The sequence below is a fragment of the Pelodiscus sinensis genome, chromosome 2, assembly GCF_052426305.1.
Source record: "Pelodiscus sinensis isolate ZL-2025 chromosome 2, ASM5242630v1, whole genome shotgun sequence".
Lineage (NCBI taxonomy): Eukaryota > Metazoa > Chordata > Testudines > Trionychidae > Pelodiscus > Pelodiscus sinensis.
The window spans coordinates 3,376,164-3,401,511 of NC_143053.1; the positions used below are offsets into that span (position 1 = coordinate 3,376,164).

The following is a 25,348-nucleotide window of genomic DNA, read 5'->3' on the forward strand; positions in this document are numbered from 1 at the left end:
CTCTAGCGCCTCCCATCCAAGGGTTTCAAAGTGCTGCGGAAACAATGATTAATCTTCACAAGCCCCAACGACAGTGATATCATCATCCCCATTGTACAGAGGGGAAATTGAGGCACAGAGACGCTAATGGCCACATTTTCAAAAGTTGCTCTCTCATCCTGGGGGTTTTCATTTGGGAAAGGCCACCTTGAGACCCTGGGTCCTGACTAGCTGAGGGGGTTAAGCACCCACAACTCTAAATAGAGCCAATGGGCGCTTGTGAAAAAATGAGTGGTGATTTCTGAAAGCGTTGGCTTAAGAGTGGTCCAAAGTCATGTGCTCCATCTGTGGGAGAGCCAGGAACAGAACCCAGGTGTCCTGGCTCCATGTCCATGTCGGGCACATGAGATTATCCAAGAGAAAGGCGATTCTGTCCCCCTCCCACACACCCTGAATAAGATGTTATGCTGAGAGCAACCCATTGATTTGGGTGAGGGTGGGACAGAATCTGTCCCCAACCATTTTTCAAGTATGCTCTCCATGCTCAGTCACTTAGGGTATGTCTACACTACAGGATAACGTCGAATTAAGATACACAACTGCAGCTATGTTCATTGCGGAGCTGAAGTCGAAGTACAGTAACTCGACTTTTGGCGCTGTCCACACTGCAGGAAGTCGAAGGGAGCACACTCTCCCTTTGACTTCCCTTACTCCTCGTGGGAGCAGGACTACCGGCCTTGACCAGGGCGCTCCTCTCAGTTGGAATTACTGGGTCTTCACTAGGCCCGCTCATTTGAACCCTGGAAAATCAATAATGGCAGCTTCGATCGTCTCTGTAGTGTAGACGTACCCTTAGGGAGGGAGATATTCTGAAACAGTCGGTTCCAGTGTTCCCTGTGAGCGGGTGTGGCCGGTCAGGAGAGATTCAAATGATGCCCAGCTGATTTGCAGAGCGCCCACAGCTAGGTGTTTTGTTTCTGCTGGTGGTGCACATTTGCACATGCCTTGATGCACATGAAAAAAATTATTCTGCACATGAATGGAAAAAATTAGAGGGACCATTGGGCAATCCTGATTGCTGCTCTTCCCCTTCTGGGCTCCACAGCTAATCTAGAATCTCTGGAGTCACTCTGCAAAAGCAGCCGAGCAGTTCAGCACTGACTTGTGCTTACCTCAATAAATGCTCTGGACACGGAGCCTTGAAGTGGGACATGGAAGGGCTTTGACAAGAAGACTGGAAAGTTGTCTCGCTTCCTTGCGAGGCTGGGCTAGCTTCTATCGCCACCACGCTGGGCTGGGTTTTAATCATTTACTTTACCCTCTCCTGCTTGCAGTCTCCATTTAGGGTACGTCTAAGCTACATGGCTCCATCGACGGAGCCATGTAGATTTGTTGTTTTGGCAAAGGCAAATGAAGCCGCGATTTAAATGATCGCGGCTTCATTTAAATTTACATGGCTACCGCGCTGAGCCGACAAACAGCTGATCAGCTGTTTGTCTGCTCAGCGTGCTAGTCTGGACGCTCCCCTGCCGACATCAAAGCCCTTTGTCGGCAGCCCCGGTAAACCTCATCCCACGAGGAATAATGGGGCTGCCGACAAGGTGCTTTGATGTCGGCAGGGGAGCGTCTAGACTAGCGCGCTGAGCGGACAAACAGCTGATCAGCTGTTTGTCGGCTCAGCGCAGCAGCCATGTAAATTTAAATGAAGCCGCGATCATTTAAATCGCGGCTTCATTTGACTTTGCCTATGTGTCTAATCTACATGCCTCTGACGACAGAGGCATGTAGTCTAGACACAGCCTTAGTGGCCTGAGAAAAATCCTCATCTCCTAACCCTGGCCTGCTCCCAGTTTGCATGTGCCTCCCCTCTCTCCCACTCAGCTTCCTTCCCTGCCCCGGGTTTGATTTATTTCTCCTTTTACATCAGAATCAACCCCCACTATCAGCAGCTGGCAGGTTTAGTTGCCTTCTCACTGCCAAGAGCCAGACTCTTCTCCCAGCTACACAGATCAAACTCTGCTCCCCCAGAGCAATTCTCAGTGGGTACGTGGTCTCTCAATGACCAGAGTGAACTGTCACAGGCACAGCAGCCTCTAAGCTGCTCCACTTTATGCTAGGGCCAGCTTGAGAACTGGAAAGCTGTAACCTGGCCCCTGACTGCTTCTCTCATCTGCATCTTCACACGAGAGGGGATCTGGCCCCCGGTTTACAAATGAAGCCAGACTACGGCCACTCCCCTCAGAGCTGCTGGCAGGAAGAAGGCTACGTTAGGCCATGAGGACGCTCATTCAGTACTGAAGTCAGTACTCCAAATCACCTTGGAGTGCCAGCTGCACCCAGCTGCAGTTCACATTTAGGGCGCCGTTCAAGTCCAAGCAAGTTTGAATCTAATTTAATCCATTGATCTTACTGCCAGGTGGCTTGCAGGAATTGCAAGAGCTGCCCAAGTTACACATCTCTAGACCCTGGCCACTTGGATAAGCAGGGAGCGTTGCATGGTGGGACTGTTAGTCTTCCAGGGCCACCTGTCTACACGCAAGTCAAGGACTTCTGCCTACATCATACAACCCCGTGGGCTGCAACTTGGCCTCCCCAGCTGGATTCTCAACCCCAAGACTGAGGCACTAGAAGAGACCAAACCCACCTGCAGACACTGGCTGTGCTGCTCCATTTCTGCTTCCCCTCCCCTTCGACTTCTCCAAGGAGGTTTTCAGAGAGCACCGGCACATCCCTTCCCTTCTCTTCAACCGCCGCGGACTCCTCATGCTCTTCCAGGTTGTTTTTGTCTGGCTTGGGCGCACAGACAGCCCTTCTCGCTTTCTTCTTCGCTGAGACGCGCTTGTCTCCGGCTGACGCATTAGTCCGCCTGCGCTTTGGAGCCGCAGCACCATCTTCTGGGTCTGCCGCACCATCATCTCTGCTGGCCGGCGCCGTTCGGGGCCTTTTTTTATTGCTCGTTTTGACCTTCTTGGGTTGACTGGGCCTGTCCCCTGTTCTGCAGGATGCTCCTCCCTCCCCTCCTGAAGTGTTACCGAGCTCTTCCTGCTCTGCTCCCGTGCGGGCATCCTTCCGGAGATTCTTAGGTTTACTGACACGTTCTCTGGCAAGGCGGATTTCTGCCGTGCCAAGCGCCGAGTCCATCCTGCTGTTCCCTCGGGTTTCACTAGTACCCTGCTCAGCCGCCCTGCAGGCATCTCCCCCTCCTTTCATTAGATCATCCGCCTCCAGCACAGCTCCTTGAGGGGTTCTCCTAGAAGGATCCTGCTGGTTCTGCCGTTTCCAGCCCCCCAGGAGACTGTTTCCCAGAAGCGGAACATTCTCGTTTTCCAGGGACTGAGCCCTAGCTCCTGTGGTTTGGTTCAGGGAATGGCTATGCAGAGGTTGGTCAGCATTCCCCTGCAGGACAGGGCCTGCTGCTGGCTGATCTCGGCTCCTGCCATTTGAGGTAGAAGCACTTTCCTCTCTTGGTCTCTCCCCTGCTTGCTCCCTGATGCCCTGACACCTGTCCAGCCAGCCAGGATCCAGGGAGCCCAGTCGCTTGGCCACCGTCTGCTTCAGCTGCTGGAACTTATTTACCTGAGGGCTCGGCGTCAGCCCCGCATAGAGGATGGTGGGGGCCAGCCCCAATATTGCGGGAGGGAGAAGATCATCTCCTGGTTCGCTGGCATCAGAGTTAGTAATGCAGGCTGTGTCGCTTTTCAGCGGTGGTGTCCGCGGGGGCTTTGGACATGCCCCCTGGCTGCTCTCATCCGAGCTCTTCTCCACCAGGGGCACAGCTGGCCTCCTTCGGGGAGTCAAGGACTTTCTCCAAGTTATAGGACGCTCCTGCAATCAGAATTGAATGGCAGTGAGTTTTCAGCTGTTCCAGGCCTAGGCTAGGCACTACACTGCCACCCTTGGAATTCTGCTTCTCCACATTGTTCCCCTCCCCAAAGCCAAGCTGCTCCTACAGAATCGCTTCTTCCAGGACATTTCTTCTTCTGAGCTTCCCAGTGCCTCCATCAGCTCTGCCAGCTCGTCAGAGCAAAGACCGGCTTCCCGGCACAGCCGCAAGTGCAGGGTTAGCATCTATGCAGCTTTTAACAAGCCCCAAAGTAGAATTAGCGCTTCCAAAAACTAGGGATGTTAAAACACGTTTATTTGTGTAAACATGTAACTGGGGAATTTTTTAGCCATTACACATTTACATGTGAGGAAAAGGGAGGCAGGCGGGAGCCAGTGCCTGTGGGGAGCCAGCTTTTAAGCCGGCTCCTGCCCCCCACCCCCCCCCACGCTCCTCAGACAGGACAGTCAGCTCAGCAGGAGCCAGTATGCATGAGAGCCAGCTTGAAATCCAGCTCCCAGTGTGTACCAGCTCCAGCCCACGCTGCTGCTTCTGTGGGAGGCAGCAGTGGGGGAGTAGAGGAGGACAGACTTCCCATGCACACCAGCTCCCACCGTCCCCTCCCCAACACCGCTGCCTCTGTATTAGAGGCACCCACGCTGGGGGTGGGGCGGATGTGTGGAAGGCTGTGTGTATCCACGAAGGTTAACCAGTGAGCCCAGGCTCATCGGTTAACAGTGTGCTAGGGTTCACGTTCACACCTCTATCAACCCCCCCAGTGAATAACCCGTCATGCTAGCATCACAGCTCCTCTGGGCAGCTTTTCCTTAGTGCACCAATGGCTTCCAAGTGGGTTCCACTTGCCTTTGCACATCAGCTCTTGGCACCTGAAGGGAAGATGTGAGAACAAAGACACTTTCGACGTAGGCCACCTCCGAGATGAGCGAGTGACACTTTTAGAGCACCCCAAAGGATGTTACGGGCCACTTACAACTGGCCTCATTCATAACGTAGCACGAGCGCAAGAGCCGGCAGAACTGAGCCCAGATTCACCAGCTACATGCCGAGGAACCACTTCAATAGTCACTGAAATGCAGCCACCTCTGGAGTGGAATGCGGCAGCTGCTTTAACAAGCTGCTCCAAAGCTTTGGGACAGGAAGTGAAGAGTACGGCATCCAACAGAACCCATTGGTCGCGTTTAGTGTGTAGAACATAGACACCAGCGTGAAATCTGATCACGACACTGGAATTAACGCCTTTGCTCCAGGGACCATGTCAGGGGATCTCTACTGACTACAAGGAGTCAGGAGCTCTGTTCAGGCAGATTTGATCTGAGGAAGTGGGTCTGGCCCACGAAAGCTCATCATCTAATAAACCATCTTGTTAGTCTTTAAAGTGCTACATTGTCCTGCATTTTGCTTCAGCTCTGTTCAGGCAGCCTTCCAAGGATTCAATATTACAATGGGATAGTAAATATCCAAACGTAATTTCCATTGCTTCCAAAAACACCTGCTTTGCCTCGGGAAGGAATTAGCAGCCTCTTAAAGGGGAGTTCCAGATATCAGGCTCATTGTCACTACGTAGCAGCTCCCGAGCAAAGTGGTTTAAGCCAGCCCATAGGAACCACAGTTGTGAACAGCGCCACGCAAGGGCAAGTCACAGAGTCAATAGAGACCAGGGGGACCAAAACAAACAGCAGGTATCACCCCCCTTTCCTGGCCTTGCTATGTGATCACAGCAGAATCAGACCAAAGGGGCGTCTCATGCAGCACTTGGGGCGCAGTCTCACCCCTCTGCTGGTTTGTAGGTCGCCACCGGGACCTCATGAAATCGGATCACGTGGCAGCCTCATCTTCCTCAGCGTGGTTTGACGCGAGCCCCTGTAACTCATGGAGGGGTTTGCAGCATTCCCAGGTTTGATCTGCTAAGGGGGTCTGCTGGAACTCACCCCGGGGCTCTGTCGGGAAATACAGCGGGGCTCTCTCCTCCCGCTCTGAGAAAGGGCCACGAGCAACTTTGAGAGGCGCCCCCTGGCCTCTCTCTCCACTGCCTGCCACGCGAGCTTCACTTCCAGCTAGGCCTGCCCACACTGCCTTTGGCACACACGTCTGAGTGCAAGGAAAGAGTCTCCTTTGCAAAGGCAGGGAAGGATCCCACGGTTGCTGCACTGGCCACTAGCCTGGACTGCCCTAGAGGCATGAAAGGGAGGTGACTATGCAGGCGGATTCTCTGTACTAAAGAGGCAGCTGCAGGCGCAGTTCCCAGCATGCAATGTGCCCTCTTGATCCAAGCTTGGCTCCCAGAGAGCATCCCACCCCGAGAGCTGTGGTCCACCCAGACTGAACCTCTGCCTGATTCAATTCAGTGGATCCCACTTTGGCCTCAGGCGCACGATTCTGCCTCGTGAATCCATTCAGGGTGCTAGAGCAGCGTCTCCTCTCCTCAGTCGATCACCTAAATGCAAGTCCTTTGGAAGCTGTCAGAACTACGCAGAAGATACCCGACCACCCAAGGCCCCTTCTCTGAGTCCCCAGACCTTTATGGCCGCTCCCAGGTTGGCTTTCAGCTTCATCCCAAAATACTGCGCAGACGCCTTTAGTGTGTCACAGTCTCGGTGGTTCAGCTTGGGGATCTGCTGCTCTCGATTCAGATGCGCGCCCCAGCAACCCGAATCAGGTGCCTGTGATAAAGAAAAAACAGTCACAGCGAGCGAGAGCACTGCGGCTCCAAAGCTCGGGTGTGGAAGGATGATAGGCCCTGGGGCTTTGGAGCCCCAGTGCAAATTCTGCAGAATCAGGCCTTCTGTCACAACACCCAGAAAGAGATGCCAAGAAGCTGCTGAGCTCAGCAAAACACAAGAGTCCCTTGGTTACCTGTTCCACTATTGGGGTTTCTTTAGCAGTTTGCTGGCAGACTGAGCTGGATTCGGGGAGGCCTTGATGCTCTCTTGCTTGCTTGAGTGCTTTATACTCTCTGTACAGTTCTGTGTATTAAAACAAGGATTAGAAAAGTAGATTTCATAAAAGTAGCTGGAACATGCTCCATGGTCTTATTTTTGCTGGAAACTGCCAGTGGTTCCCAAACTTTTCAGCATCACGCCCCCTTTTTGATTTTTGAGAAACCCTCACACTCCCCGCCCCCGAAAAATTGCAGCAATACTTGTTGAGCCAAAAAAAAAAAAAAAAAAGTAAAGAACTTGCCCTTTTAAGAGCAGAGTAGGCATTGCCCTTTTAAGGCAGCCATTTTCACATGGTATTTTCTGAATTTTTTTTACTGGATGGACCGAGCTCTTTCGAGGGGGAGGGGGAATTGATGAGGGAAGTTGGGTCGCCTCGCACCCCCCCTGGAATTTCTTCACCCCCCCACCCCCCCCAGTTTGGGAACCTATGCTCCAGGCAGTAACAGACTAGCAAAGGAAGGCATTGTTCCATTCCCTAGAAAACAAGAATTCTGTAGATTTGAGTTTGGAGGGCTTGGATTTGTACCTCAAAAACCACATCCAAAGACCCTTCCCTGACTTTTGACAGCTAACTTTTTACATTAGCTGGAATTTATAAAAAAGCAATATGATCCTCATTATTATGCAATATTTAATTATTGGTACTGAGATTTGCAACAAATAGAGAAATTAAGGCATAATAGTTGATGGCCATTTTTAGCGTCTTAGGCCCAACCCTAAAAATGCAAACCTGCTTACATTTGGGCACGTAAGTTGGCCTGTTGATTTAAGCAGAAACCTCCATGGTATAAAGTTAATTGTGTGTTTAAGTCTAGGCAAGACTGGGCCCTAAGATTTTTTTCTAAGCACGAGGTAGAATGTGCTGAAATCAAGTCACCCTTGACACTCATCCCATCCAAGTACGTCACCCACATGCCATGCTGAGGTGCCTTATGGGACTGGGCCCCTAACTACAATTGACTTCAATAGGAATAATTCTAGAATTTCTTCGGCTCCCTGCTGTTTCTGAGTAAAGGAGAAATCCAACATTACTGACATTTGCCAATTAAAAACTAACACTTCCAGGCTTAAAGATACATTATTAAAGGCTTGGAAATATTGCAGGTCTAAGACTGAACATTGTTCTCTTCTCCTAAAATAAACTTTTACTTTAAAATGCCTGTTTCCTATGTTCTGGCCGCATACATAATTCTTGCACTGTTGCCTAGCGTCCTCCAAGGATCTCAGAGCACTTTATATAAATTAATAAAGCTCCCAAGGAAGCTGGGCAGCAGGATCTCAAGTTCCCAGAAGGGGAAACCGAGGAAGAGCTGTATGAGGGCGAAGAGCCACCCTACTTACAGATCACCCCAAGGGAAAGGAGACCTTTTCCAGGACAACTCTAGCCAAAGCCTTATCTCCTTTGGCATCAATGGTAATTGTCCCTATGGACAGATCCCTTATTAGGGACACAGGCAACCCACCTCGACCCCATGGAGCAGCTGTGTAGTTTGGGGCGGAGGGCAAGCTCCACTTACTTTTTGTCTCCTCTGGAGCCTTTTCCATATCAGTCTGTAAAATAAACACCAAACGGTTAGGTGTTGATACCGGGAGCAGATGTGTTTAAACAGAGGCTCTATCCTTTCAGCTTGCTCACTGTGCTGCCTTCTTCCACTTGGAACCACCTTCCCACCCTGTGCGCCAAGTGCCCTAAGCATCCTGTTTCAAGGACTCCTGAGAATTCTTCTCTTCGACACTGTCTATCAGCCCCTCCATGTTTATTGTACAGTGTTCTTGCTCAGACTTTTATGCTGCAAGTTTTTTGGGACAGAGACTCACTCCCTCTTCCATCTGGTGCATGTGCTCCTCTGCACGACGCGGTCTACATGTCAGTGAGCTAAATACTAAGTGATGCCATCTCATCTAGCCCCTAATTCAGAGGCAGAGGTGCAGTAACAGGCCAGGTCTCCCGACGATGATAGTAGAATTCACAATAACAACTCTTCTCACATCGCATTTTCATGCGCAAAGCCTGTTCAACACATTTCAGTAACCTCTCTAATCCTGGAGAAGTAGTAAAGTATTGTCTTTATGTCACAGAAGGAGAAACTGAGGCACATAATGACTCAGAGATGTGGCCTAGACAACAGAGGGAGCCAAGGGCAGAACCACAATTAATTATTAGCAATTCCCAAACCACAAGAGGATATGGCCTCTTAACCTCCTTGAAAGGACACACCTTAGGAGACAGTTAGGAGGGAAATGGGGCTTCAATTTCTCAGCCTTTATTGCTTGACAAAAAAGTTGGGGGTTTTTTGGTCTTGGGGTTTTTTTTTTTGGGCAGAGGGTACGTCTAGACTACAAGCCTCTTTCGAAAGAGGCTTTTCCAAAAGAATAGAAAAAGCCTCTTTCGAAAGAGAGCGTCTAGACTGCAACCTCTTCTTTCGAAAAAGTGAGCCGCTTTTTCGAAAGAGAGCACCCAGGCAGTCTGGATGCTCTCTTTCGAAAAAGCCCTGTTTGCATTCAAGAATGCCTTTTTTCGAAAGAGCACTTTCGAAAAAAGGCTTTCTTCCTTGTGAAATGACGAGTACCACCGTCGAAAGAAAAGCCGCATTCTTTCGATTTAATTTCGAAAGAACGTGGCTGTAGTCTAGACGCAGGTGACGTTTTTTCGAAAAAAGGCTACTTTTTTCGGAAAAACCCTGCAGTCTAGACACAGCCAGATACATGGAAAAAGAAAAGGCCAATTTTCTGTGCAGCCCAAGTTTTAAGTTTTTTTTTTTTAAACATCTGTGGTGCTCTGGGCACCAATACCCCCTACTGGAGCACAGTGCAAGAACAGGCTGTTATGAGCAAAAAGACCTTGACTCTGCAAACACTTTGCATGCACTTCACTTTCAGCACTGGTACGGTCCTAGTGAAGTTAAAGGAGCTAAAATATACACATCGTATCTGCATCACTTTGACCTTGGACTTGCTGATCTTGGTCATCCGGGATATTTATTACACAGCTGAACCACACTCTGTCCCACAGACTGTTGGATCCCCCAGGCAGGGAGAATTGCGCACAGAGAACGAAAGCAGGACAGTTCTCTGCAGCCTGCCATTAGGTGATTTGGTACATCTGTCCCACTGGCAGAGAACCCAGCATGCCCACAGATCAGGCTTCCCAGGTTCATGGAGTGACCCAGAGCCAGCCAGGTTCCATCTCCCAGAGCATGCAGATTAGCTAGCTAGTATCTCCACCACCTTGGGAAAACACAAGTTCTGTGTCAGCACTTAGTTCTCAGTCTTGCAACCAGACCCTGGACCAAGGGGCTCTGCACAGGCACAAGATCCAACCGCATGGATCTGACTGCAGAAGCCAGGCACTCATGTTACTAATATGATTACTAGTGTCTTATCCAGCTAGTTTTACAGCTGACCTAAACGGAAGGAAAAATGGATTTTTGTCCTTTTTGGCTTCTCTATGAAAGGATGCAAAGAAATGCTACTCGGTCATTCTCCTTTAAAATGTCAGGAATTTCAAGTCTCATCTCCCCTGCTTTGCTGGCGGTCTCCTTTGGAGGATGCGGAGATGCAAAGTAGCAGCTTTTGTCACAGCCCTTACCTGGAGGGCAGACAAGGTTCTTTTCACACAAGAATTTTTCTTCCAACCACTAGGCACCGGAGTTACATGGAGGTGAGCAAAACAAGCTTTAAACAGTGTGAATAAAGGCCACTCCCCTTCTCAATTAATCCAGGTTTACATTTCTTTGATATCGCCGATGGCGAGAACCTACTAGTTCTCTAGCCATCCCTTCTTCAAAATAGACACAACCTGAATTTCTAATGCTAAAACAAGCAGGAAAAAAAATTGCAGGCCTCCTCTACGCAGCATAAGAGCTGCTGAGCACCATGGAGCCTGACTTCAAGCGAGGACTCTAGACATTACCATAATCTAAATACAAATCTTTGAATCTCTCGTGTGATAAGACTTTGAATCTCTCGTGTGATAAGCCCCGCTGGGAGACTGTCCTACTGAAAAACAGACTTATTAAGAATTCTTCACTGCTATTTCATTTTAAAATTCCCCTCTCTCCTTGTCATTCCACCCTTCCTTTTATGTCACTTTCATACCATCTTAAACAGTTTCTGGCCCTCCTTAGCATTTAAACTTGCAGAGAGTTGATACACCAGGTGTTGCTCAGCCAAACTCAAGAGATTTAGCTCTTTTAATCTTTATTCAAATCAGTGCACGAAGCAGCAGGGCTACCTAATCCCCAGTACAGATGAGCACTGACAGATGTCAAGCTACACTTCTCTTTGTATATTTTTCTTTTGCAAGGTTACTCAGTCAAATTCCCTCCCATCCCTGCACAGGTACCTTGCTCGGTTTCTTCTGGTGCTCTTGAAGAAATGTCATCTCCCATTTTTTCAGCAGGACTTTGACCTCGTTGTATCTGTCCATGGCTCCAAAGGCCTAGCTCTGCTCTGAAGAACTGCGGCAGCTGTAAATATTACATAGATCTTCAGGTAATCCTCCTCAGAGAAAGCTATATGCACACCACGCAGCTTTCTGCTGGTGAATACTATGCAATAGTCATACAAGTACCATCTATAGACAGTTGGGGAGGGATTAGTCAGGGTGAGGTAGCACGGGGGGGCTAGTGGGCCGAATCGGGCCCGCCAAGCCACCAGATCCCAGCCTGCAGCCGCCTCACCAGCACCCTTACTACACAGCAACTGCAGCCACTTTAAACTAAGGATGTTAAATAGCGTGTAATTAAGTAGCATGTAAAAAAATGCATTTTTGCATCGACTATTCAATTAGTCGATAGGGCAGCACTGCCACTTTTGAAACGCTGTGGCAGCATTTCCAAGGGGCAGCGCCACACAGCTGATCTTGGGCTTTGTGTGGCGCTGCCGCTTTGAAGTACTCCTTATCCCATTCTTGGTGCCTCTATCTGATAGACACAGAAAGGGGGGGGGGGAGCGACTAGTCAGCTAGTCAACTAGTCCTTAACATCCCTACTTTAAACTAAGGATGTAATAGTGTAGTCGATTAACCAATAAGCAAGAGCTTATAGAATGCAATAGACTACACGCATTTCTCTTGTCCAGAGAAGAGCAACAAGAATGATTAAAAGTCTAGAGAACATGACCTACAAAGGAAGACTGAAAGAACTGGGCTTGTTTAGTTTTGAAAAGAAAAGACTGAGCGGGGACATGAGAGCAGTTTTCAGGTATCTAAAAGGAGGAGGGAGAAAAATTGTTCTTCCTGGCCTCTGAGGATAGAACAAGAAGCAAGGGGCTTAAACTGCAGCAAGGGAGGTTTAGGTTGGACATTAGGAAAAACTTCCTAACTGTCCGGGTGGACAAACACTGGAATCAATTGCCCAGGGAGGTTGTGGAATCCCCGTCTCTGGAGAGATTTAAGAGCAGGTTAGATAAATGTCTATCAGGGATGGTCTAGACAGTACTGGGTCCTGCCATGAGGGCAGGGGACTGGACTCGATGACTCTCGAGGTCCCTTCCAGTCCTAGTATTCTATGATTCTATTATTCTCTCCCCCACTCCCCAAACCAGTAATTTTTTTAGCAGGCTAGCCAGCAGCCCAGCTCAGTTCTGGCTCACACTGGGTGCAGGACCTACACTTTAAACGCAGAGCCACAGTTAGGGTATTAGAAGCAGGGCAGGCTGGCAGCCCGGCTCAGTTCCAGTTCGCGCCAGGCCCGGGAGCTCAGGCGCCCCTGCCCTGCAGACAGCACACTGCTGCCTCTTATCAGACACAGCACAGGGCGACAATCAGCTGGTCCACAAGAGGAGCTGGTCTTTAAACTGGCTCCCCTCGTGGACTAGCTCCCGCCTGGCACCCCACGTTGCTGCCGGCTCTGCCCCCAGGGACTACAGATTAGTCGACTAACCAAGAAGTGGGTTGTGCCCACGAAAGCTCACGATTCCATCTACGTTGTTAGTCTTTAAGGTGCTACTAGACTATTTGTTGTTTTTTAAGTTTTTCCTGTTGCAGACTAACTCAGCTACCCCCCTGAAACCAATAAGAATTCAAGAGGTTACTCGAGTATTCAATTAAGTGATATTTAACATCCCTACGTAAACAGCAGGCTGCTAATTGCTATGCAGTCTTTGCAGGGCGGAGAAAGCTTTGTGTGTGGCCCCACTTCCTAGCAAAATCCCTCAGCTCTCGTTGGCCAGTTTCCAGCCAATAGAAACTGAGAAATTTTGCTGAGGAGCTAATGAAGCCTCCTCACTCCCTGTGCTCTAACAGAGCCATGTGAAGCAGTCAGCCCAGCACACAGGCAGGGAACCTGCTGGCTAGGAGCCACAAGGTGAGCACTTCCCAGCCAGAGCCTGCTCTGGCACCCTGCTCCTTCTTCCCCCCAACTACCTGCCCAAGGCCTCCACACAAATCCTCTGTATCCTCTCCCCAGCTCCTCCAGGTCACAACTCCCTCCCAGACTCTGCACCTCTCCTACACCCCTCTCCCAGGCCTGTCTCAGGTGACTCTCACTGATTATGCCAGTGGTGGGCAACTTGCAGCTGGCATGCGGCCCACTGGGGTTCCACCAGCATCCCATGCACCCCCTGTCTGTCCCCCTCCCCCTCTCTCAGACTGGGGCCGTGCACTTCCTACTTCTCCCCCTTCCTCCCAGCAGTTTAGGAGTGCCATGAATCCACTGGTTCATGCACTGTCACCTCTCCTCCATCCTAGAACTTGAATGCCAAAATTCAGCCATTTGAAGGATAGGGAGGAGCGGGGAAGGAGCATTAATTAGCAGATTCGTGATGCTGCTAAACTGCTCGGAAGGAGGGGCAGGAGTAGGAAGTGAAGGGTTCCCATGCCCCAGGGTGCAAGAGGCATGGGGGAAGGAAGCAAAAAGGGGGTATGTAGACTGCAGGTGGAACTCCAGTGGGCCGTGGGTCACAGGTTGCCTACCATTATATTTCAATCATGTGGCCCACTGAGATAAAGGAGGGCCACTCACACGGCCCACTCTCTAGCCTTGGTTGCCCATCATTGGTCTATGCCAGGGCTGGGGAACCTTTTCAGGGTCGGGGGCCACTGACCCACAGAAAAATCAGTCAGGGGCCGCACACAATGAGAAGCAAAAAACCAAAACCACAAAACCAGAAACAAAGAAACACCCACCCTGACGTGGTCCCTGTCTGAGGAGGAGAGACACTCCTTATATTCCCTTTGCACACCAGAGCCTGGGGGGGGGGGGCTAGTATTTTGTGTGCTCCAGCTTTGCAGGGGAATGGTAGGGGAAATGGAGCACCAGTGTGGGAGCCCCAAGCCTCAGGAGCCAGATCCAGGCAAGCCCGGGGCAACATCTGGTCCCCAGGCCTTCGGTTCCCCACCCCTAGTCTATGCCTAATGGATGGCAACCGGATACATCCCCACTATCATCTGAAGTTAGTGCAGTCTGCTGCTTCACTTCCAAACTGAGCTGTGTTACAGAGCTCCCATTCCACTCAGGTAGGAGTGCAAGATCATCACAGTTCAAAACAACTGCACCAGTATCGCCCCTCACTAGCTCAGCAAGGGCACCGACTCGGAAGGGCACCCACTCAGCAGCTCCCAGGACCACAACTGAGGACTCTCTTGGGTGGAGAATCTGCATCTCTTTGCTGCCTAACAAGGGTATGCTCAGGCTGAACAGCTCCCTGCCTTCCTTGTGCCTGTCTGTCAAAACAGACGGGCTTGCTTTCTCTTCAGAGACGGAGAATAGAAAAGTTGGTACAGGTATAAGTGACCACACAGAACTTTCTTCAGCATGCCTGTATTGTTAAGGTAAAAAGCATGTCTGAAAAATAAAGACTCTACACAGACTAATCAGCTTACTAGAGTTTACACCAATTCTAATTTCGGGTTCTGGCAAGACAAGCACTTTGCCCCTCCTGCCTCAGTGTCTTTTGTTTACAGACCACACTTGAAAGAGAATCCTCTGAACTGTCATTCATACTTAAATTCAACACTTTACACCTAAGTTTAAACAAAGACATAAATTATCTTACCCATTACAAAGATAGCTTCCCCAATTATCACCTCTAATATCATTAGCTCACAGACATTTACCTTCCCCCCAACTCCCTTCTGTTCTGAAATGTGATTTGTCCTTTTCATACGTGTTCATTTGTTTTAATTGTATCCTTTGCTATATATGATTGTGACAATTTTCTTCCACGATTTGATCTGAGGAAGTGGGTCTGGCCCACGAAAGCTCATCACCTAATAAACCATCTTGTTAGTCTTTAAAGTGCTACCTAGTCCTGGTTTTTGTTTCAGCTGCCCCAGGCTAACACGGCAGCATTTCTATCGCTATTTTGTTTACACGTTCATCATCACGTCAATTCAGAGCGAGCATCCTCCAGACCAGTTCAGTCCAGCCTCTTCTAGGGATCCAGGGAGCGACTAGTCTACAAAGAGTCTCTCCCCAAGGGCCAACTTTCAAAAGGTTGCTGGGGGGGGGGGGGGGGAATTTGCATTCCCCTCTATCTCCGGGCGTTCCCGAAGAAAAGCCACGCCACAGGTACCGTGCCACGGGTACCCTTTGGACATGTGCATCCCTCGCAGGGGGTGCGCTGCATTGGTGCGCCCCCAGAACGAGCCCCACAAGAGCGTCTCCTTCCCCTCGCGGGACCCCAGAAGCTGTAACCCTCATGCTGCCGGGTGGCACCTCACCCCACGAAGCTCTCGCTGGGTGTGGGGGGGGGAGAGTCCCAGACGCCCACCCGGCTGAGCCCTGGGGGGCAACTCACTGCCCCAGCCCTGGGGGGCGCGGGAGACGCGTCATCCTCACGTCGCTCATGAGGGGAAACTGAGGCACGGAGAGACTTCACCGGGGGGGGCACAGCTGACACTACAACCTCCCCCCCCCCGCCTGAGGGGAACCTGGGCGCGCCCCCCGCTGCGGACAGAAGCCGGACTCACCCGCACCGGCTCCCGCTCGAACCGCCCGCCCGCCCGGGGCGCCCACCAATGGGAGCGGCCGCAGCGGGACGGGCGGGCCCGCGGCCCAATCACAGCCGCCGCCGTCACCGGGGGGGAGTGGCCCGCCGGGACCCGCCTCTCCCCTCCGGAAAACGTCGCGCCGGCCCCGCCGGGGCGTCAGCGCGCGCACCCGGAAGTGCGGTGGGGGCGGGGCCTGCGGAGCCCGGAGCGGCTCCGGGGCTGAGCGCGCGCGCAGGGCCCGGCCGGTGAGGGGACGGTAAGAGCCGGGGGGGAGGGGCGCGAACTCCGGGGGGGGGAGAGTCTGGAGTAGGTGGGGCGCGAGCCCTCGGGCCCAACGGCAAAATGGGGGGAGGGACGAGCCCCCCTCAGGCTGCGGTGTGAGGGGGGGAGGGGCAGCGACCGTTTCCCCTCCCCCCCTTCCCTCCCGGTGCAGCTGCCCGTTCGTCATGGTGACAGGCACCATCTCGTACTTGCACCGCGGAGCCCTGTCGCACAGGCCGGGCAGGGGCCGTGGCCGGCCTAGAGCTGAGCAAGGCACCTGGGACGGGCTCGCTGGCCCCCTCACCCGCCAGCGAGGGGAGCCAGCCCAGAGGGGGCTGCCGTGCGCTGGGTTCCCAGCGGTTCGCAGCCAGGCGGGCAGGGGATCCGCAGGGCTCTGGGTGGGACCGGTCCCCTTCAATCGCTTCGTCGGCGATGTAGTGCCATAGGGGGGACGCTTGTGAATTTGCAGATACCACCAGGCTGGGAGGGGCAGCGAGTGCGTCATAGTCCGAATGTTCGGGACAAACTGGAGCACTGGTCGGAGGTAAAAGGGATGAAGTTTAATAAGGGCAACCTTCAAAGGGCTCCGCTTCAGGAGGCACAATCTGTTTCACGCACATGGAATGGGAAGCGACTCTGCAGCCCTCCTTCCTAAAGGGACCTAGAGGTCACGGGGTGGCACGGCTACAAAAAGAGCAAGCATGATTCTGGGATACGGTATCAGGCGCACTGCGAGCAAGACACTAAAAGTCGTTCTTCCGCTCGACTCTGTGCTGATTAGTCCTCAGCTGGAGTATTGTGTCCAGGTCTGGGCACCACGTTTCAGGGAAGATGTGGACAAATTGGAGAAGGTCCCAAGTAGAGCAACAAAAATGATTGAAGGTGGTTAAGCACTGTAATAAATTGCCTAGGAAGGTTGTGGGATCTCTTATCATTGGAGATCATTAAGGGCAGGTTAGACAAACACTTGTCAGAAATAGTCTACTTCAGTGGTCACCAACCAGTAGATTGGGATCTATTGGTAGCTCTTGGAGCCTGTGATAGGGGATCTTAACTGGTTTAGCCAAGAGGCTATCAAATGCTGGCATTTCAGCTGCCCCTCGCAGGTGAAGGTATATGTGCTAGTATATTTATACCTGCTTTGGTAATCTCTACTCCATGCGTCTGAAAAAGTGGGGTTTTGCCCATGAAAGCTTATGTCCAAATAAATCTGTTGGTCTTAAAGTGTCGCAGGACTCCTTGTTGTGTTAGGGCAGTGGCTGTGCTGCTTGGATCCGGCGTGACATACACAGCACTTCACATCTTGACAACTATGATGAGTTTGACCAAAGACTAAGGAGTCCTAGGAAAGACATACAATTAATTGGCATCGGAAAAGGTTCAGAAAAGGGCAACAAAATGATTCGGGGTTTGGAACCGGTCCCATATGAAGAGAGATTAAAAAGACTTGGACTTTTCAGCTCAGAAAAAAGGAGACTAATAGGGGATATGACAGAGGTCTATAAAATCATGACTGGTGTGGAAAAGTGAATAAGAAAAAGTTATTTACTTATTCCCACAATATAAGAACCAAATGAAATGAATAGGCAGCAGGTTTAAAACAAATAAAAGGAAGTTTGTCTTCACTCAGCACACAGTCAGCCTGTGGAACTCCTTGCCAGAGGATGTGGTTAAGACTAGAGCTTTAACAGGGTTCAAAAAAGAGCTAGATAAATTCATGGGAGTTAGGTCCATCAATGGCTATTAGCCAGAATGGGTAGCAATGGTGTCTCTAGCCTCTGTTTGCCTGGAGGTGGGTGACGGGATGGTTCACATGAGGATTACTTGTTGTGAGCCCTCCTTCTGGGGCATCTGGTATTTTTCACTGTGGGCAGACAGGACACTGGGCTAGATGGACCTTTGGTCTGACTCAGTATGGCTGTTCTTATGTTCTTAATGCACCATTCCTACCATGCAGAGCATCATCTTTCTCCAGGACTTCTAGCAGAGCTGGCTAAGATGTTGGGCCTGTTGGACTGAGCCTTACTGCCCTCCCCAGCTGCAGTATCTCTGGGAATGGTGACTCCTCTGTGTAGGCTTAAGATTTAATGGCCTCTGAGAGCCACGGGATTGTGCCACAGTTTCTGTTCAATTTATGTTAAGTGGGAGCACTTTGGTTCTGATCTTTCTGGTGAAGACATAAGAGCTGTTGTGCAACCAGTTGTGATAGTCAGAGTCAGATCTTTGCCACCTAGAGGCAAGACCATTCCCATCAGGGTGTGCAAAAAGGGCTGAGTCTGAAGAGGAGTAGCTCTTCACTAGCTCCAGAGTCCTGAGCGATGCTGCTGCCTGCTTGCTGTAATGGCGAAATAACCATTTTAGTCCATGACAGCAGACACGTTGGCCCCATGCACTTCAAGGGCAGCAGTGGTGAAGAAACAGTAGAGAAACACGAGACGTGGACACCTTGGAAGAGAAATTGGTGGGAAAAGGGGAGGAACTCGGCGGTCTCTGCGTTGTGGGGGAAGAAGGGCTACCAGGAGGAAATGTTGGCAAGAGAAGAAAAACTGCAAGCTGGTCAGAAAGGACCTGAACCCTCTCTGGCCTTGCAAAATCAAGGACCAACTGGGGGCTTGTAAACAGTTTGGCAAGTTGGAGCCACAGGGTTAATTTTCTGCAGTCCCGGAGGTCTTCCTTGATTTCTAGTCCTACTGTTGTAGGAATGTCAAGTGAGGGAAGCAGGTGGGAACTTTCTTTCTGGAAGTCGCTGGGCAGGCAGGTGTGCTGGCCTCCCGGCTCCGTTCTTGCACTATGTGGCTGGCTTCCAGAGAGCAGAAGCCGGTCAGATGAAGGTGGGGTTTGTCTCCCCTGCCTGCCCACACAGCAGCTGCAGAGAGCAATGCAAAAACTGGTGACTTCCAGGTGGCAATCGGGGATCTCATGAGGAGTGGTTCCTGCTGATGGAATGTTGCGCTGCATCCTGGGGGCAGGGGTATCAGTAGGTGTTGGTTTTCTCTTTCAGTGTTTGCCTGGAGCCAGGGCGCTGGCTTGCTGCCTCCCTGCAGCCATGCACTCCCTCGTGTTCCTCTGCGCACAGAAGGCGGTTTCCCACCACTCCACAGTGCGTGGTGCCTTGGAGTTCATCCCAAAGGAGTTGTACCCAGTCTTGTTCAAAGCGGCCTTCATGGACAAGAGGACCCTCGTGCTGCAGGATCTGGTGCAGACGTGGCCTTTCCCGGTACTCAGCTTCCAGAAGCTTTTACGGAAGTGTCAGCACTGCGACCGCGCTCTGCTCCAGGAAAAGCCCAACAAGCTTTGTGTGCAGACTGTCATCCTGGGAGTGGTGGCCTACCTGAACGAGGCTCTAGACGACCAGCTCCACAGCCAAAGGTATCTGTCGGCACACAGCTCATCATCCCCTACCAAAAGGGTCATATGCTAATGGGACTAAACCAGAGGGGAGGAGCCAGGAAGCAGGCTTACAGTAACACACTGACACAGGGGTCCTCACATTTCTTTGGATGGCTTTCATGCACTTCAAGGGCAGCAGTGGTGGAAGAGACAATAGAGAGACACATGGGCATCTTGGAAGAGAAATTAGTGGGGAAAAGGGAGGAACTTGGCGGTCCCTGCAGTGTGGGGGACGGAGGGCTACCAGGAGGAGATATGGGCAAAAGAAGACGAGCTGTGAGCTGGTCGGAAAGGACCTGAGCCCTTGCAGCCATTTCAGGCTGTGATGACCCCACTGCCCCGATAGTTATGGTAAATTCCTGTCCACACTCATAGGAGCATTAAAGGAAGCACAAGAATAATCATTATTCCTGCAGCCACAGGCACTTTCAAATAGTGTAAAGCAACAGATTTCAGGCATAAATACAGGCACATTTAAGAAACACGTGTTTTGAATAGATAACAGGCTACAGTGAAGGGAGCTAAACCCCTTTTCCAGTGATTGTGGCAATAATCATAGTCCAAGGATCGTGGCTTTACACGAAACTGTACAAACAAGTACCCGGACGCTTAATGCAAGGGGTGCGGCTGTTTTGAAACTCACCATTTTTTTTCATTCGTGGTTCCAAGGAACTGAGGTGAACTCTCAGATTGTGCTCACGGTTCAGTTTTCAGTTCTGAAGCATGAACAAAGGTCAGTGATTTGGTGTTGCCCCTTCAGAGCTGGGTGGCTGGAGAGTGGTAGCTGCTGTGTCCCCCTCCATGCTCCCCCCCCCGCCCCCCCCGGGGCACAGCATCCTCTGTTTGGGAACGTGGAGTATGGTAATCCCAGCAAAGGATCGCAAGGTTTTCAAGAGATTTTGTATGTTCCTGTGATGCTCCTGCAGTAGCCTTGAGACCCCTTTTGGATCAGGACACCCAGTTTGAGAAACGCTGCACTAGCGTGTTAAGTGGTGTTGTCTGAGCCCTCTGGCCCTTGACTATAGCCTGTGGTGACGTCCAAAGCTTTGCTTTTGTTCTTGGTTGTGTGACAAGATAATATGGTGCTTTCCATACTGGCCTTGCAGCTCAAATTGAAGTTGTGCGCTGCATCCCGCTGGAGGAAGAGCTGCTGATCAGTGGTGCTGGATGCCGACATAAACCTGGTGGACTAAGAATTCTAGGTGTCTTACCATGTTAAACCAGGCATCCAATCTCAGTTTCCTCAAATTGCAGCAGAATGGGATGCCTCTCAGGTAGCAGCTGCTTGCCAAAAGTCTTCTCTGGCCCCTTGCATGGGACTGTGCTGTAGACTGCACTTTGAAAGCAGACGCTGGTGCCATTATGCCTGTGCTTTCTCTTCTTGGTGGCACTGCCAGCCTGTTGGCAGCATTAAACAGTGGCAGGCCATAAGCAGCTTTGGGAGGTGGGATACAGTTCAGTAACTCTTGCTGGGTAGCACTTAGGGAAGTGAAGGATTAGTCAACTATCCGATAAGCTTATCGGATAGTCGACTAGTCACTTTCCCCCCTTGCTGCCTCTATCAGATAGCGGCACCACTTGGAGCCTGAAGTCAGCTGCGGACTTCCCAGCTGCCCCCGGGCTCTGTGCGGCTGCTTTGAAACACCACAGCGGCACCCTATTGACTATTTGATGAGTCAGTTACATGATACTTAACATCCTTAGTAGCACTGGTCTTATCCATCTTCTTGTAGATGAACATGGCTCTCTTCCTTTTGGAGGGAACAGTCTTAAATCTCAGCCTGTCTTAGTCATTGTTCAATGCCAAAAATACTAGGTGCTTTTTATTTTTTCTGTAAAATAAAAGTCCCTACCTGGAAGGATAGGGGCTTGGGGCAGAAATCAGGAGACCTGGATTCTAGTCCCTGCTTTGTGACCTATGGAAAAGGGACCGTGATACTTAGATCTCAAAGCTTTCTGAAGGAGGCTAAGCCTGAGATGCTCTCAACCATATTGGCACCGAATAGTGTCGCTCTTATTTTAGACTCGATGCAACAAATGAGTGATGGGCAGTGGCAGGAGACGGGGTGGGGAAGGCTCCCCGATCTAGAATAATCAAATGATCAAAAGACTTAGATAGGCAGGGCCACCAGCCGTGCAGCAGGAACGGTTAAACCAAGGAGCTAATCCTGAGGCAAGACAAGTGGCTCAGTCGTTACAGCTGCCACAGAAGGGAGCTGAGGCCCCAGTCCTGGAGTGAGAGCGAGTCTTTTCAAGCCAGCTGTTGATACCAGCCCCCCATATATTGGGAGTGCGACTGCATGGCCGTGTAGGGACTGTTCCTGCCGTGGCTGGGTGAATGAAATAGGTGGCCCAATAGGTCTTTTCAGTCTCTCATTTTTTTGCTGATTTTTTTTCTTGCCTCCCCCAGCAGGAGGCAGCGCCTGCAGGTTCTGGACATGACCGGGCTTCAGGATGATGGAATAGACCAGGGCCCCGAAAGCATGAGCCTGTGGTCCAGGACAGTGACGCTGGCGAAAGCCTGCATTGACGTTTCCAAACACCAGAGCAAGTGCGCCAAGCGCACCTCAAAGCGACGGAAGGGCCCCTACAGCAGCTCGGTGGCTCTGCCGCCGCCACGGCCTGTGTCCGTGGAGGTCCACGTGGATCTCTTTGTGAACAGCACCTCTTACGGAGTGCTTAAAGACGCCTTGCAGAACAACGCCAACAGCGTGCTGCGGCTGAAGTGCCGGGACTTCAGGGCGGAGGAGCTGCCCATTGCAAGTACCGTAGGGCTCCTGGAGTTCCTGGATCCCACGGGGGTTCGGCAGGTGGATCTGAGATTCAATAACCTGGGGCTGTCTGGCCTGAGGGTGATTCTCCCGCACATGGCAAAATTCACCAACCTGCTCAGCCTGAAGCTGCCCTACAGCAACATTGATGTGAGGCGGCTCTCCGCGGGCATGGAAGGAAGCCTCCACTACTTCGCCACCCAGCTCAGTAGATTGTCCCGTCTCAAGGAGCTGAATTTGGGCTCCTCCAGGCTTTCCGGAAAACTAAAGCAACTGCTGGGGTAAGCTGTGTGTAGGGCCAAGGGGACCCAGCTGAGCACTGCCCTGGCCAATTGATTCTGTGTAATAGACTAGGTTGCAGCTCTTCTTTTGGGACCAGGGGCGACTACATGTCCCATCATGCAATGCTTCATCTTGAGCAGAGAAGCTTCTTTGCATTTTGGGGCCTGTATTCTGCAGCCTCCTCTAATGGGAAAGGTTGGCCAATGTGCTGCATGCCCTGTCTTACAGTTCTCCGAGTGTCCAGACCTTTATAACTAGCATGGGAGATGTTGGTCACCGTATGCGTCTGAAGGTTTAATGTGGGTCTTGATTTGTCCCTGAGCTATCGGTGTTGTGGCCTTTCCATGCCCTTTGATTTCTGTCCTGTGCGAACGGCAGTCGTTATCTACGATGGAACTGACCCTTGCAATCTTTCTTCCCACCAGCGATTTGCAGGGTCCCTTGGAGAGTCTGGAGCTGGCCTTCTGCTACCTGCTCCCCAATGACCTGGCCTACCTTTCCCAAAGCCTTCACACCCCCACTCTGAAGAAGCTGGACCTTAGCGGCAACAACTTATCCGACTCACTTCTCCAGCCCTTCCAGCGTCTCCTGGAGGAGGCCTCCTCATCTCTGCTCCACCTGGACATCATGGAGTGCCGCCTGATGGATATCCACCTGGAGTCGCTTCTCCCCGCCCTGTGCCGCTGCTCTCGCCTTCGCTACCTGGGGGTGTTTGGCAACCCCCTCTCCACACGGGGGTTGAAGAACTTGCTGCAGAGGACCATGGGCTTGTTGTACTTGCAGCTCGTCATTTATCCCTACCCCGTGGACTGCTACAGTGAGAACCTGCCCTGGCCCCCCACCTCCTCTAACCTCTTGAATGGGTCTGTGGATGAAGAGAAGTTCTCCAGGGTGAGTGCTGAGCTGCAACAGATGCTGCTTACCGCAAGCCGGGCCAACGCCGTCTGGACTACGAACTTATGCAGGCATAATACCCTGGATTATTTTAACTTGTAGCTCATGGGAATGCAGAATGAAGGAGACACCAAACTGATCGGGCTGATCGTTTTTAATGCCCTGGCAAAACCGTGAGGGTCACCAGAAGCAGCAACACCACTTTTCTACCCTTTTTTTAACAGCATCGAATCATGGCATGAATTCAAATGGGAGTTCTCGTCTCCTCTTCTGCACCTCTGTTCGGTAAAGCTGAACTTCAAGCCACCAGCTCTATGCCTCTCTGTCTGTGGCTTATCCCGGTAGTGCCATTGCTCTCCTGTCTTGCTATGCCTCTGGCCCCCTTACCCTGTGCGGGTTATTACATGCACCTTACATCGCGCTGCAGAGTTGCTAGCAGAGTTCAAAGCCAGCAGCTGGACAATGAGAAATCCCCCTTCCAAAAAACACCAATCCATTCTAGCCTCCTGGCAGCCTACTCTTCTCTTTCTCTGCGTGGATTACCTCATCTGAAAACCTCTGTCCATTTCTAATGTAGCCCTTCATTCTCTCACACGCGGCATGCTCAGAAATTTCTGTCCGTTGTGTAGTTGTCCGAGCACCAAACCCACTTGCCAGACAGATACAAAAGATGGGGAGACCTCTATTTAGGGACCTCTCTACTGTGCTCCTTCCTGGCTTTTTGGCTGCTGCCAGTGAAGTATCCCCAGCCTTTGCTTTGGAGTCCTCCCGTGAACAGAATATTTCCTCCTGTTGCTTGGCGCTTTCCTATGATGCAGCAAAATGAAACTGACCCAGTTCTTATTCATTTCACAGCTGCCTGCGGCCTTTAGTAGTGGCAAGGCTGATCCCTGTCAGTTTTCTCTCTGTTGCTGGTGCGTAGAAGGTCTGAGTAGCAGCCAAGGCATTAGACCTGTGTGCGGCCTGGCTGTTTACACTCTGCATGTGTGCGATGGCTTTCTTCACAACCAGAAAGGCTAGAAACTTTTGTCATGAGAGCTTAGCTCCCACAGAAGGTTCCCTGATAGACTTATCAGCATGGGCCTGTGGAGTTTATCAGCTTCCTGACCTACTCCCTAACTTTTAATTGCTCCATTTAAAGAATACTTTCTCCTTGGAAAGCCTCATGACCTCACTGAAGCAGGTAGCATTGCAACGACACCCAAGTTTTAAGTCTTGTTCGCTTCCCTGAGACCCATTTTTCCTCTGAACATCTTGTCTTCCTCCTCTCCCTAAAACCTCTCTCTGGCATGGCTGTGCACCCAACACATCATCTCCCTGGTTGAGCTAATAGAGAACGATCCTGCATTAGCCAAGAGGGGCATACTAGATCTCTTCAGTCTAACGTGTTCTCGGCTTCTGCATACAATTCCATAGTCACGCTGTGCCACTAACTGGTTCCCCTCCGGGGTGAGTTTGTTGCCACCTGTCTAACTCGTGTCTGGTAATGGCTTCTTTCTTCCCTCTTCCGTAAAATCCCACCAGATTACTTGCATGGCCCTCTGCCCTGTCTGCCGGTATAGTCGTCATTCCCTTCTGGTTTTAATTCAGATTGATTAAACTCTACTGCACGTAACTTGATACCGTCAACCATTCCTCTCTTGATCAGTTAAACTTCTGGCTTCATTTTAACTCTCAACAGCTTCAAAGTTTTCAAAATCAACCTGCTTCTCTGGGTCAAGGCGACCTCCCTCGCCCTGCTTGCGGTTTCCTTGGCATCAGACTCCGAATTCCCACATCCTCTGTGGCTGCATATCTGCGTCAACTCCTTTGTTCTGGCCACTTTGAGGAATAATTGTTCCCAGTGGAGGGTTAATTTTGTGAGAGACTGCCCAGCTAAGGGACTTTGAAACGTATTTCAACACATTACCCTTGTGTTAGCTGGGCTTTCCCCCCTCTGTTTCCCAAATAAATCTGTTAGTCTTTAAGGTGCCAGAGGACTCCTTGTTGCTTTCCCTGGTACTTTAGCAATGCATGCAGCCTCTCTGAAATCAGTTCACATTTGTACGTGTCC

General features: G+C 51.1%; 2 protein-coding genes across 8 annotated transcripts in view; one reads left to right on the forward strand and one right to left on the reverse strand.

The window, feature by feature from the left end:
- Positions 1 to 15,808, reverse strand: part of RECQL4 (RecQ like helicase 4) — a 41,162-nt gene extending 25,354 nt beyond the window's left edge. For 3 of the 5 annotated variants that reach the window (XR_012901158.2, XM_075919954.2, XM_075919951.2), the window contains exons 1-6: positions 15,677 to 15,808; positions 11,108 to 11,231; positions 8,280 to 8,313; positions 6,677 to 6,786; positions 6,340 to 6,483; positions 2,624 to 3,804 (exon numbers count right to left, since the gene is read on the reverse strand). Coding sequence is in view for 4 of the 5 variants with exons in the window: in XM_075919954.2 (XP_075776069.2) it covers positions 2,624 to 3,804; positions 6,340 to 6,483; positions 6,677 to 6,786; positions 8,280 to 8,313; positions 11,108 to 11,191 (1,553 nt within the window). In the remaining variant the exon portion in view is untranslated. Of the gene's footprint in view, positions 1 to 2,623; positions 3,805 to 6,339; positions 6,484 to 6,676; positions 6,787 to 8,279; positions 8,314 to 11,107; positions 11,232 to 15,477; positions 15,610 to 15,676 lie in introns of those variants that run through there. The other 2 variants (XM_089776127.1, XM_075919952.2) reach the window with 2 other exon arrangements.
- Positions 15,809 to 15,813: 5 nt separating this feature from the next.
- LRRC14 (leucine rich repeat containing 14) lies at positions 15,814 to 23,560 on the forward strand. Of its 3 annotated transcripts, none has more exons than XM_075919957.2 (4): positions 15,814 to 15,953; positions 18,960 to 19,327; positions 21,759 to 22,400; positions 22,827 to 23,560. In XM_075919957.2, exons 2-4 carry the CDS (start codon positions 19,005 to 19,007, stop codon positions 23,395 to 23,397), a joined length of 1,536 nt encoding a protein of 511 aa, XP_075776072.1. In that variant the 5' UTR covers positions 15,814 to 15,953; positions 18,960 to 19,004; the 3' UTR covers positions 23,398 to 23,560. The 3 variants fall into 3 exon arrangements, with proteins under 3 accessions (XP_075776072.1, XP_089632254.1, XP_075776070.1); XM_089776128.1 differs by having other exon boundaries at positions 21,762 to 22,400; XM_075919955.2 differs by having other exon boundaries at positions 15,919 to 15,942.
- Positions 23,561 to 25,348: the final 1,788 nt, after the last annotated feature.

Excerpts from the sequence above, each read along its gene's own strand:
- LRRC14 (XM_075919957.2), top strand. The coding sequence starts at position 19,005 with ATGCACTCCCTCGTGTTCCTCTGCGCACAGAAGGCGGTTTCCCACCAC. Across the intron at positions 19,328-21,758 it reads GACCAGCTCCACAGCCAAAG|CAGGAGGCAGCGCCTGCAGG; the intron begins GTATCTGTCGGC and ends TGCCTCCCCCAG. Across the intron at positions 22,401-22,826 it reads AAACTAAAGCAACTGCTGGG|CGATTTGCAGGGTCCCTTGG; the intron begins GTAAGCTGTGTG and ends TCTTCCCACCAG.